Source organism: Danio rerio, chromosome 2, assembly GCF_049306965.1.
Source record: "Danio rerio strain Tuebingen ecotype United States chromosome 2, GRCz12tu, whole genome shotgun sequence".
NCBI lineage: Eukaryota > Metazoa > Chordata > Actinopteri > Cypriniformes > Danionidae > Danio > Danio rerio.
In genome coordinates, this window is record NC_133177.1 from 11,231,442 (window position 1) to 11,244,226 (window position 12,785).

At 32.8% G+C, this 12,785-nt stretch overlaps 2 protein-coding genes across 6 annotated transcripts in view; both read right to left on the reverse strand.

Annotated features, from left to right (window-relative positions):
- Positions 1–12,785, reverse strand: part of LOC137487670 (uncharacterized) — a 579,101-nt gene that overhangs the window by 46,628 nt on the left and 519,688 nt on the right. The window lies entirely within an intron of this gene.
- Positions 1–12,785, reverse strand: part of rpap2 (RNA polymerase II associated protein 2) — a 30,340-nt gene that overhangs the window by 15,921 nt on the left and 1,634 nt on the right. For 2 of the 3 annotated variants that reach the window (XR_012387510.1, NM_001277930.1), the window contains exons 3-10: positions 12,457–12,571; positions 12,255–12,353; positions 12,075–12,140; positions 11,896–11,984; positions 7,175–7,210; positions 6,141–7,044; positions 2,942–3,033; positions 1,345–1,425 (exon numbers count right to left, since the gene is read on the reverse strand). Coding sequence is in view for 2 of the 3 variants with exons in the window: in NM_001277930.1 (NP_001264859.1) it covers positions 1,345–1,425; positions 2,942–3,033; positions 6,141–7,044; positions 7,175–7,210; positions 11,896–11,984; positions 12,075–12,140; positions 12,255–12,353; positions 12,457–12,571 (1,482 nt within the window). In the remaining variant the exon portion in view is untranslated. The remainder of the gene's footprint in view (positions 1–1,344; positions 1,426–2,941; positions 3,034–6,140; positions 7,045–7,174; positions 7,211–11,895; positions 11,985–12,074; positions 12,141–12,254; positions 12,354–12,456; positions 12,572–12,785) is intronic. The other variant, NM_001024432.3, reaches the window with a different exon arrangement.

Here is a 12,785-nt window from a genome sequence, read left to right on the forward strand (position 1 = left end):
TTGAGGTTTTCCTTAAATACTTTTCAACAGTTGTGCCTCCAATTAACTCAAAAGTTGTCAATTAGCTGATCAGAAACTTCCAAAAGCTTGACACCATCATCTGAGATTTTTCAGAGGCATAATAATCTTATTGTATGTAAACTTGACTTTCAAGAAAAGTTATAACAATTTCTTAAAAAAATCTCTCTCATTATTCTGCTATTAAGCATAACAGACACAAATTTGATAATCCTAATGCCGAGTTCAGACAGCATGATTTTCAAAGTAATCGCATCACAGATGTTTTCACACTGCATGACAATCTGGGCTAGCGTTTTGACGCTGCTTTGTTTTCACTGCAAGATGGATCGGCGACATGGGTTTCACATTGCACTACTTTACAATAGGAAGAATTGCCGACAACTTCGTCCAAACTACATCTCACAACCAAAAACATGTAGTATATATTTTGTTATTAACTACATAATGAGAAAAAGGACTTTAATGGGGTAGAAAATGTATGTATTTGCTCACCTGGGTTTGGGGGGAATTAGCAATCTTTATTTTTTGACCCGGTAGTGATAATGCTCACATGACACGTCAAACAGACCAGGGTGCTCCTGCCAAATTTACACTAGCTTTTCCTCCATTTCTTGGGTCCAAATAAACTGAAAAAGAGCACTTTTAACTTCTCCCCCAACCTCCCGCTGACCTGCAGGTACACACACACACTAGTCTAGTAGATACTGCCCTCTCATTGGCTGCAGGCCATTGCTGATGTTATTTACAGTCAATACTCATTTCATATGACATGATTTGAATCTCTGACAGCTACAGATATTCACCATGCCAAATTTCTCACAGGCATCGGCGACTCATCGGCGATTCTCTCAGATGGCGTCTTTGATAGTTCACATTGTGTGGTTGTTACTCGGGTGAATGAGCACCGATTTGTTGGCGATTTCTCGAAACTTGTCAGCGAGTCAAAAAAATCGGGGCTAAAATCATGCAGTCTGAACTCGGCATAACTTACCTATAAGAGAAAAAGTTTAGTCACATTACAACTGACCTTTTTTTTTTTTTTTTAAATGGTTATGTGCTTTTTTTATACAGTGTATGTAAACTTCTGGTTTCAACTGTAGTAATTGCAATATGTAAGTAATAACTAACCCTGAACCTGCACCGCAGCTCTGGCCTAATGGATCAAATTCAGGAATTTTGGTTGGGGGGAGTTGGGGGAATGATTAATCAATACCACAAACAAAACCCCCCAAGTGCTCTATGTGTGTGTGTGTGTTAAATGTAGAGCACAAATTCGCAGTATGAGAACTACAAATGTGCAATAACTTCACTTCGTTGAGTTACCTGAATGTCCGGACCAAATTATTTACATCATTGATGACATCACTCATTGTTAGACGAAGGGGTCCAACAATATCTCTCAAGCTTTGGAAAAGAAAGAGAGCAAATGTTAAATACGAAAGTCTGGAAGAGTAATACTCATCATTCTCACTACAAGCCAAATGTCAAATTCCCTGATTTTCACTGACCGAAAAGCTGAATTTCAATGGCCTATCCACCTTATTTTTTGGGTCATTGCAACTCGGATGTGTTAAGACTTCCAGTCTTATTTACTACCATTTATTCTTTAGCATGAAAAAAAACTTATGCTGGTTGATGTTGTAAACTAACTATTTTAACACATTGTTTAATACATTTCATTGCTGTTTATGAACTAGTTTGGAGAGGAATAAAATGCCATTGAAACCAATAGTCAAATCATGATCCGACCTGAAAAGTGGGTTTTTGAGCCATATTACAGTAAAATGTACTATACTGTATTTACAGCTGTTGTAGAGACTGAAGTTTTTTTTTTTATATATATAGTTGCCAAATAACGTTTAACAGAGCAAGGAATTTTTCACAGTGTGTCTTATATTTTTTTTCTTCTGGAGAAAATCTTATTTGTTTAATTCAGCTAGAACAAAAGCAGTTTTTCCATTTTTTAAAAAGCATTTTTTTTGATAGTCTACAGAACAAACCAAACAAACCATTATACAATAACTTGACTAATTACCCTAACCTGCCTAGTTAACCAAATGAATCTAATTAAATGTAGTTAACCTAATTAACTTATTTAAGCCTTTAAATGTCACTTTAATTTGTATAGAAGCATCTTGAAAAATGTCTAGTCAAATATTATTTACTGTCATCATGGTAAAGATAACATAAATCAGTTATTAGAAATGAGTTATTAAAGCTATTATATTTAGAAATGTGTTGAAAAAAACTTCTCTCCATTAAACAGAAATTGGGGAAAGAAATAAACAGGGGGGCTAATAATTATGATTTCAACTGTATGTTATAGCTATTTAACTCCATGTTAATGAATGCTCCAGCATACTGTAACATTAACTATGTAGCTCATAAACTGTGCTAAATATAGTAGTATACTTTCGTTTTTAATGCAGTAACTGGTTTATTGTAGTAATATATACTCTATTTGCGCTAAAAATTTGTTAAAATTACTATAATTGTTTCATTACGACAATAAATGTAGAATTATTAGAAACAGATTAATTCAAGTTCTTTATTAGAGTATGGCTCAAAGACACTAGTATTTTACATGTATGAAACAATAAAAAAAAAAGGTGGAAAAAATACATTTTGATGAAAAGTAAAATTTAAAATGACAAACAAAAATTGTGTAAAAAAAACTGAATTATCTGACGTTCAGAGTCTGCAACAGACATTTTGAAATTCCACAATATTCCAGGAATTCCATGCCTTGTGGGAACACAGAATATTATTTTTGTCTCTCTTTACAGATACCTTAAAACAAAACTTCAACCCTTTATACAGCTTTAGCACAAGTTGATTAGGATTAAATAGCATTATTATTGTACTCAAACAATGTATAAAGATTTCTGAAGCGTTGATTCAACAACAGGTGAACACTGACCTGTGGCTGAGCTTCTCCACAACAATGCGTTTCTGAATCTGGTGCTGCGCGTGAGAATCAACCAAAGGCAGAGGGGGATCTTTCCCACTGTCCTGGAGAATTAGGAGAAAAAAATAAGTGTGTGTGTCAGTCAAGAAATGCAACATGAGGGCTTTAATGACAGATGCTGACAGATGCAGGCTTGTTTCTTATCGTAGCGTCCGACTTCTTTGAATTGAGCACCCACTACAGGAGAGAAAGCGTAACTGCAAGTCTAAAGTAGACGTTAGATATTTGGTTAAAAAAAAAGATTTGCAGTTATCTTAAAACACATCAACCGAATATATCAACAATGCAATTAAAAATGTGGTTGTCAAACATTATTGGATTGCGTTCAGATTTATAGGGATAGTTAACTCAAAACTGAAAACTCTGTCATTGTTTAGTCTCTATTAATTTAGTTCTTCAGTTGAACAGAATGGAAGATATTTTGAGGAAGGCTGGAAACTGGTAACTGTTGACTTCCATTGTGTTTGTTTGTTTTTTTACTTTTTCAGCTTTCTTCGAAATATCTTCTTTTGTGTTCAACAGAAGAAACTCATAACGGTTTAAAACCACTCGAGGGAGCATAGATGATGAGTTAGTGTCATTTAAAGTATCCATTTTATGTGATGAACTACCCATGAGGAAAACGGACACCTAATAAAAATAAACTGTGATATCAGTTTGATAAAAGTCACAGCACTTCCACTAGCTGAGGAAGCTTTGTAGATTATGCGTAGAGTAACCCTACAAATTAAATTGTGAATGCAAAAATTTGCCTCTAATTTTTTTTTATTTTTATTGGATATAAAATTAATAGCTCAGTCAAATCAAAAATACCTTTAAACAAGGTGGAACATTTAGCAAGAGCAACAATGTGGGGTTTTGTTCCTGCATTAATCATTTTTTAAAGTGACTTGAGTCAACAATAGAGCAGTAGCAAAAAATGGTTAAAAAAGAAATCGATTTTGCATGGATTCTGAGATTTTAAAAATGCATTTTCTATTCTCGCTTATATATAATAAATCTTTTCTTAAATCGATCTTTAATAATGATTATTTTGGTATTGGGTGCAAATAGAGTATGGCTGTTTGAGCAGGATACAACATGGGGTTGCACGGTTTACCGATCATGTGGTAGTATCGTGATATTATGGTAATAATACTGGAAGTGGCACTGTAGTTTGTAAACGGTAGTATCCTCATTGACTATCTACAATAGATAATGTTAGACGCGGGAACGTCACTAAAATGCTCAAACATTTTACCTGATAAGACTGAAAAAAAAAAAAAATATATATATATCAATAGATGAAAAACCCGAAATAGCAACAGGAAACATTGAAACAATTTATACCACTTCACATAGCCTTTTTTTTTTTTTGGTAAATTGCTATTTTTGTAACAAATTTCATTTGGTATAATTTGTACCTTTATTTTAATGTATTTTTGTTGGTCAGTTATCTAAAAAATAAACAAAAAAAAGAAGAAATTTTAGGTGAAGTGATGTGCAAATAATACTTTTTACAATAAATAGGGAATTATGAATTAAATTCAAGACCTATTATAACTTGTAAAATATAGTATTTCTGACTATTTACTTTATAATAATAAAGAAATATAATCTGAGTTATCTTAATACTACTAGGTATCATAATACTTCAGCTGATATAGAATCGTAAGATGTATTGCTACAACCCTAATACAGCACCATCTGCTGTTAAAAACAATGCTCTCAATTCATTCGAGAGACAATATGAAGAGATGAATTATGAAATAAATGTTTTACCAAAAAATGTGCAGAATCCTTTTTCATTTGTATGAAAATGTCAATCAATTAATTAATTGCTTACTTATTTAATACAGGCACTCGCAAAAATTACTGCTGGCTTTAGTGTTATATTTATTTATCCATTGTAAGGCTGCACAATATTTCATTTCAGCATCGATGTAGCAATGTGATCATTCACAATAGTCACAAAGCAGGATATGCAAAGTTGAGTTTGTATTATAACTTATCATTTGATTGTGTCTTTGATGCCTGTGATTTTATAATGCTTTTAAAACATTCAGTATAAGAAATTTTACCATTTGTGACCTGAACTAAGATTAATTTTATTGAATTATTTTTATTTTTTATCATTTAGTTACTGTACTTGAATATTGTATTCACAGATTGTTATGCATGAAAATACTCGCAACACATGCAAATATCAAACATTATAAATTCTTTCCAAATAGAGATATTAAGTCATCTGGTGCAATTGTATTCATATTGCAATATAAAGTCAGAAGCGTTATCCCACCTGAATTATTAGTCCCGCTGTTTATTTTTTTTCTCCCCAATTTCTGTTTAATAGAGAGAAGATTTCTTCAACACATTTCTAAACATAATAATTTTAATAACTCATCCCTCACTCATCCCTAATAATTGATTTATTTTATCTTTGCCATGATGACAGCAAATAATATTTGACTAGATATTTTTCAAGAGACTTCTATACAGCTTAAAGTGACATTTAAAGGCTTTACTAGGTTAATTAGGTTAAGTAGGCAGGTTCTGGTAATTAGGCAAGTTATTGTATAACAATGGTTTGTTCTGTGTAGACTATCGGAAAAAAAATATTGCTCAAAGGGGCTAATAATTTTGTCCTTAAAATGGTGTTAAAAAAAATTAAAACTGCTTTTATTCTAGCCAGAATAAAACAAATAAGACTTTACCCACAAGAAAAAATATTATCAGACATACTGTGAAAGTTGCTGTGCTATGTTAAACATCATTTAGGAATTATTTAAAAAAGCAAACAATTCAAAGGGGGATAATAATTCTGACTTAAACTGTATCGCAAAAAAAAAAAAAAAAAAAAAAGAAACATTGCAATGCTAGATTTTTCCAATATTGTGCAGCCCCAATCTATTGTAGATCTAAACCTGTTAAAATACATTACAAAAACACACTCAGCATACTGTTTAATTGTCATTGTTATAAAATAAAAATCGTGTTGTATCACTGTCAGACACCATTATGTTGTCAAATTATTTTAAAATAATGAAAAATATTTTTAGGATTCTTTCACAAATACTACATTAAGAACGCTTTACAGTCACTTTTAATCAAAACACACCAAACTTTCAAATGGTACTGTATTATGTTGCATGTTACTTTCAAAAGCCCTCACCTGTGTGTGTTCAGTCTCTTTAACAGCGGCCGTCTCGACCTCTTCCGGCAGAACACACACTCCTTTGTAAAACTCCCTCACTCTCAGCTCCAACATTTCTGTCTCTTTTCTCAGAGTCTCCACATCAGGAACTGGAGCGCTGGTTCTGGAAGGTCCTCCTTCAGCTGATCTCACGCCCACCTCAGCCTCATCCAGGTCATCTTCATCCAACTGCTCCTCTTCCCATGCTCCTGCTGTAGACAGTTGCATCCCTGAGGCGTAATCCGGACCATAAAGAAATATCATGGTTTCCTTAGTTCTCCACTCTATAAAGGCTTGCCGTAGACGCTCCAGAAGACACTGACTGATGGCTGTAGAAGCCGTTTTAGCTTTATGATGATCCTTCAACAGGCCTTTGAGGCCCGCAGCTGATCTTTTACTCATTCCCACCTGAGTAATGTTCAGGTCGCCAGCCACAGGAACAGAGATGTCAGATTCAGGCTGTGAAGAGCTTGTGTTTTCACCTTCCTGTTGGGTTGATTTATCCTGATTCAAAAGCTCCAAAGTCCCTTCAATTTCAGAGGCGTTTTTTTCCAGTGCAGGATGATCGGTTGTGTCTTTTTGTGGTTGAGGAGTTTGTGAAGATTCGCTTTCATCTTTATTTTCTCCATTGATTCTTTGTTCATGTTCTGAATGTGAATATTCAGCAGCATCTTCACTCACTTCATCTCTCTTTGGCAGTTTTCCCCAGTGAACTTGTTTGTGCTGATTGGACACCACACTGGAGACAAAGTCTTGTTCGATGTCACCGTTTTCACCCTGGATCAAGTCCTTGTTAGACTCGGGAATGTCCTCGATGGGATTGTCGATGTCTGCTTCTGTTATAGGCTTGTCAATCAGCTTTATCTCCTGTCCTGAGCTGCCTCTGTGGACCGGTGAAAAATAAAATGGCTAGTTCATTTACAGAAGTATAATATCTTTTCTTTTTTTAATAATCCTTCATGAAACATCTTAAGTTAAATAATTTTTTTTAAAGAGAAACAGCAAGTACTTACCCATCTCCTTGTTTCATCAGCTTAATCTCAGGTGGACTTTTTGGAGAGAGAAGAAAACAAAAACAAATTGCATTCAAATGTTTGGGGTCAATAAGATTTTCTCTTTAAAAAATTAAACGTCATTAAGCAAAAATCCATTAAATTGCTTAGTCAAGTCCTTTACTAAATGTTAAGATTGCCATTTTAACCCTTATGTACTATTGGGGATGTTTTCCTCCACTCTGAGGTAGGCTTGCCACGATAGACGGTGTTGACGATGACACCGGTTTTAAGACGCAACACCGGTGACATCACTTTTTCACCATGACACCGTCCCCACATTTTTTTTTTTTTAAGTATTCGTTTTTTTTATTTAAATATTTATTTGAATTAGGCTAAATGGGAAACATAATTCTAAATAATTTACTTAAGACGAGAGCATGCACTATAATTATCATCTGAACATAGCTACAATGCATCATTTTTCATTTCTCACATCAAGAGAACAAGAGGAGTCGAATTCACAGAAAGAGAATGGGGGACGGATAAGTGTCAAAACGCAATGCAAAAGCGCCTGTTTGGCTATATTTTGGGTTCAAACCAAATGCAAAAAGAGAACCTGAAGACGGTAATGAGACAATCTGCAAACTTTTCCTGACAAAGGTGGCAGCAGTTGGAGGAAACACAACTAATTTATACACTCATTTTCAACACTTGATGTTCAACTATGTGTGGGTCGCGGGTAGATAAGATCAATAGCCATAAATACGCAACGCATACTCTCATTTTAAAAAATCACGTGACCATTATCTCACAATGTTTAATATTAAATTATCTTTTTTTATTTATCAAAACAAGAGTGATTTAGCAATGCCGCGTCATTAATAAGCCAACTGCAGAGAAACAAAGCAACTTACGGCAACAGAAATGAGCACTTTTTCCGAAGTTCAGCTGTTCTTTTTTACACTTGGTTATTATGCTTTTAATATTAAAAAAATCAATAAAGATAGGCCGACAAGAGTGTGGGCAAACCTGTGTGTGCGCGCGTCTTTTATCACTGAGGACGCCCTCTTCAAAAACCGAAAGTTGCTTCGTCTCTCTAGCAATATTTCGGCTTTTAATAAATGAAAAGTTAATTTAGATGAGTCAATATTAAAAATTGCAATAAAGTAACTGAGACTTGCGGCCACACATGGAATCTGAGGTCTGATCTCATCTCTCTCTCTCTCTCGCTGTCATCCAGACGCAGCCTTTAAATTTTATATTTCTAATAAAATGAAAACCAAAATAAACTATTCATTGCATTTTTCGTTTGATAAAAATATACATAAAGGAAAAAAATTCAAAGGGTGGCTAGTTTGTTGTAATGTGCTTTAATATTAATAAAAATATGCTGCGGTGTGTTAATTTACAGGGCGGTGTTTGTCCATCTTACTGCGCACCGAACTCCAATCCGAGGGAGATTATGTTACTCGATAGACAACATTAACTTGAGAGATTTTAAAAATAAAAGGTAGCCTATTTTTAAAAAAAGGAACAACGCGCAAATCTGCAACAAATAAAACCTCTTGCCAGTGCTGCGTGTACTCCGCCACTGACAGTGTGAGACGCCCTTATGTAGCGCCTGTAACTGCCGTTTTAAGTGAGATCAAAGCTGGTATCATAACCAAAAAGCAAGATCATATAGTTATAAATATTCCATAACAATACTTATCGAAATATTTATAAATTTACATGTTGTTTATTGAGATTGTGTGATCTGTATATGATGTCTGAACTTTACAGAAGCTGTAAACTGACATGTGTGCGGTGATGTTTAGCTCTGACAAGGCGCTTTTATTCAGCCTGTAGTCTTTACATTTTTTTAAATAATGTTACATTTCTTAACATTTTCATTATTATTTTTTCTTTATAGTTTATATATAAATTGAGTGCCATATATAGTTTATATATACAATGAGTGCCATATAGCCTATAGTTTATATATAGCCTAAAATGAGTGGCAACTTGTTTAGTTGTGATCATTATGCAAGGATCATATTTTACATTCGGTTTATTCTTCAATAGCCTATAGATTCGTTAATAATGTATTTTATAAACGGATTGTTCATATCATAAGGACTAAGCTGTTAATATATAATATAGACGTTTGGTTGTTATTTGTATGGTTCCAACTTGCACAGTTTTTTCAGCCTGTAGCATTGTTGTGTTTTATTCGTTATGTTAATAAAAGTTGTTGTTTAATAACAGTGATTTTTTTTTTGTATTTTCCTTTTCGTTCATTCAAACAATTGAAGCCGAATTGGCAACTCCCGCAAAACTGAAAGTGGAAGTATTATACGCACGCATTTATAAGCTATTTAAAAGCAGAACAAAAAGGAAAAGAAGAAACGCCCACTCCCATGGTGATACCGGTATTACCGGTGTTGTCACATGTCGATTAACCGGTGGGGAAATTTCCTCATCGTCACAACCCTACCTCAGACCTGATCAAAACTACTAAATTACTTAGAAAATTACAAAGAATTTATTTTTACCTTTTATCAAAGTTTTATACATGTGAAACACAACATTGCCTTTGATTCATTTTAATTTTGCCATAGACTTCCATTAGAACCACATTTTTGATTACAAAACCATGACACTATATAATTATGCAGTTTTGATTGTCTGTGTTTTTCCTTGTTGGGAAGAGGTACAATTTGTAATTTTTACTGTTGATCATCAGTTGGCACCATTGACTCTTTAGCAGGCCTGTGCAAAAAAGCTTAGTTTCTGGATTTTAAAGAGCATGAAAGCAAGTTAAAGTGTGTCTGTGAATGACCTTTGTGAGGATGTGTGTAAGGATGTGTGTCTGTGAATGACACTTTGTCATCTCACTTTGATGTGTCCGAGAAAATCAAAATATGCATCTCAGCTGTCAGAACTACATGGAGCAAATAAAACAAGAACTGTGTATTTATACACCATCAAATGTGGTTATAATGGAAGTCAATGGTGAAAAGCAGCCACCAACAGTAAATAAGGGAGAAAAATTTAAATCTAACAATGCATCAAAGCCAATATTGTTACTCATTATTCATATGTCCAAGATTGTGATAAAAGGTAAAAAAAAAAATCCAGTCAATAATAACTTTTTATATCAATAATACATCATTTTGTGTTTTTTTTTTCACTAAATCGGTGACATCATTTGTGAACTTGGCAATTCAAATCAGGACTGAGGGTGGTTAACAGACTTATGCAAAATAAATTGAAATTGCTAAATATTTATATGATGCATTTTTACAGCAGTTTAATTTAGTATTTGTTTTCATCCCAACATAAAAAAATTAGTAGTAAATTCGAACAGTGCACAAGGGTTATCCTGAAAAAAAAAAAATCATAGATTCCTCCAAAACATTAAAAACAGTGCAAAGAATGACAAAAAAATGACTAATATATATATATATATATATATATATATATATATATATATATATATATATATATATATATATATATATATATATATATATAAAAACACACACACACAAATATATATATATATATATATATATATATATATATATATATATATATATATATATATATATATATATATATATATATATATATATATATATATATATATATATATATATATTACTGTATATATTATATATATAACAATTACTGTTTAATGGAGAGAAGATTTTTTTCAACACATTTATGAACATAATAGTTTTAATAACTCATCTCTAATAATTAGCCATGATGACAGTAAATTATATTTTTTCCAAGACCCCGGATTAATAAAGGGACTAAGCTGACAAGAAAATGAATAAATGAATTTTCCAAGACAGTTCTATACAGCTTAAAGTGACATTTAAAGGCTTAACTAGGTAAATTAGGTTAACTAGGCAGGTTAGGGTAATTAGGCAAGCTATTGTATAACGATGGTTTGTTCTGTAGACTATCAAAAAAAAATTGCTTAAAGGGGCTCATAATTTTGTCCTTAAAATGGTGTTTAAAAATTAATAACTGCTTTTATTCTAGCTAAAATATAACAAATAAGACTTTCTTCGGAAGAAAAAAAAATATTATCAGATATACTGCGAAAATTTCCTTGCCTTGTTAAACATCATTTGGGAAATATTTAAATAAAAAACAAAATTAAAAAGGGGGCTAATAATTCTGACTTCCACTGTATATATAGTCATGCAGAAAGCAACAATTTTAAATTGTAATAATATTTTACAATGTTAAAGACCATTTTGAGCGATGTAAACAAAAACAATAGTCCCAATGTATTTCCAGTTTTACATTTTTAATTTCTGTAGCTTCCGAGAATTCAAAAAGAGCCACATGTGGATTAATAATATTAAAAAAGCTTTTTTAACGTTAAGTTATGATTGAAGTGCCTCTTGTTAACAGTTCTGAAATAGTTTGATAACAAGCAGTAAATGTTCATGGGCCAATGACATCCCCACATTGAAATGGTCTATAATTAGACTGTTTTTGTCCAAAGGAAACTTCATTCTTCAAAGAACATTTCTTTACAAAATATTACATATTTTAGACCCAAAACGTTTCAAATATACTAAAACTATACAGTAAATATTTACTATTAAATAAAATATGTTAGTATTTATGTTTAGACTGTGTATACTGAATAAATTTCATTAATAATGTTTTAAAAATTCAAATAAACAGTTTTCTAGTAATAAATTAATTGACAATTAAATTAACAAATACACTACCTCTCCTCCTTTCGAAGCCAAAGTGGAATCTTTGATATCTGGAGCTCAAAACTTTTGGAGGCTTTGTAGCAGAAATTACTGCAAAAGCACTGGGGGAAAAAACACACACAGAACAACTAATTAATCTCCAATCATTAATAAAATACAGAAAAAAAGAGAACAATTAAAGAAAAACACACCTTACGCTCTGTAATATCATAGACTTTATTTGTCTTGGTGGATATTTTATATTGTTGAGTGGGCACCTGGAATTAGTATAATACCATTAATAAAAAAGAAAGAACAATAACAACAAAGAAAAAAAAAAAACTGAAGTTTTTTTAGTAAATTTCGAGTGTGAGAATTCACAAACTTCTTACATTAGTTAATTTATTTGGGCACATGGGATATCCACACAGTTTAGCAATGGATCGTTCTTCCACAGTGTCTTTGTAGTTGGCAGGAGTGATGTGCCAGGCCTAAAGTAGAACAAAAAAAAAAGTAGGACATTCTCTCAATGGATCACAACAAATAATTTTAAATATCCATCTGAAGTGTTTGGAGGCTAAATAAGTGCCTTACACAGTCCATGAGGAACTCTTCTGTCACGCTGTCCTCCAACAGCCGCTCAACCACCTGCCGGGCTTTACGCTCCAACTCAAGCTTCTGTCGGAGTTGTTCTTTAACAGCTTCCCTCCTGCAAACATTACACTTTATATCAAAGGTTTTAAATATTTTAATTTGCAATGTGAAAGCTCAAAAAAGGCTGTACTTTCTTTGTCAGCAGAGGCAGTTCAACCTTCCAAAGGAGCGGCTGAAACAGTTCTACATTTCCATCATTGAAACTAAAGTCCACTGCATTTCAATAACTGTCTTGTTTAGCTCAGCTACCAAATCTGACCTCTGAAGAC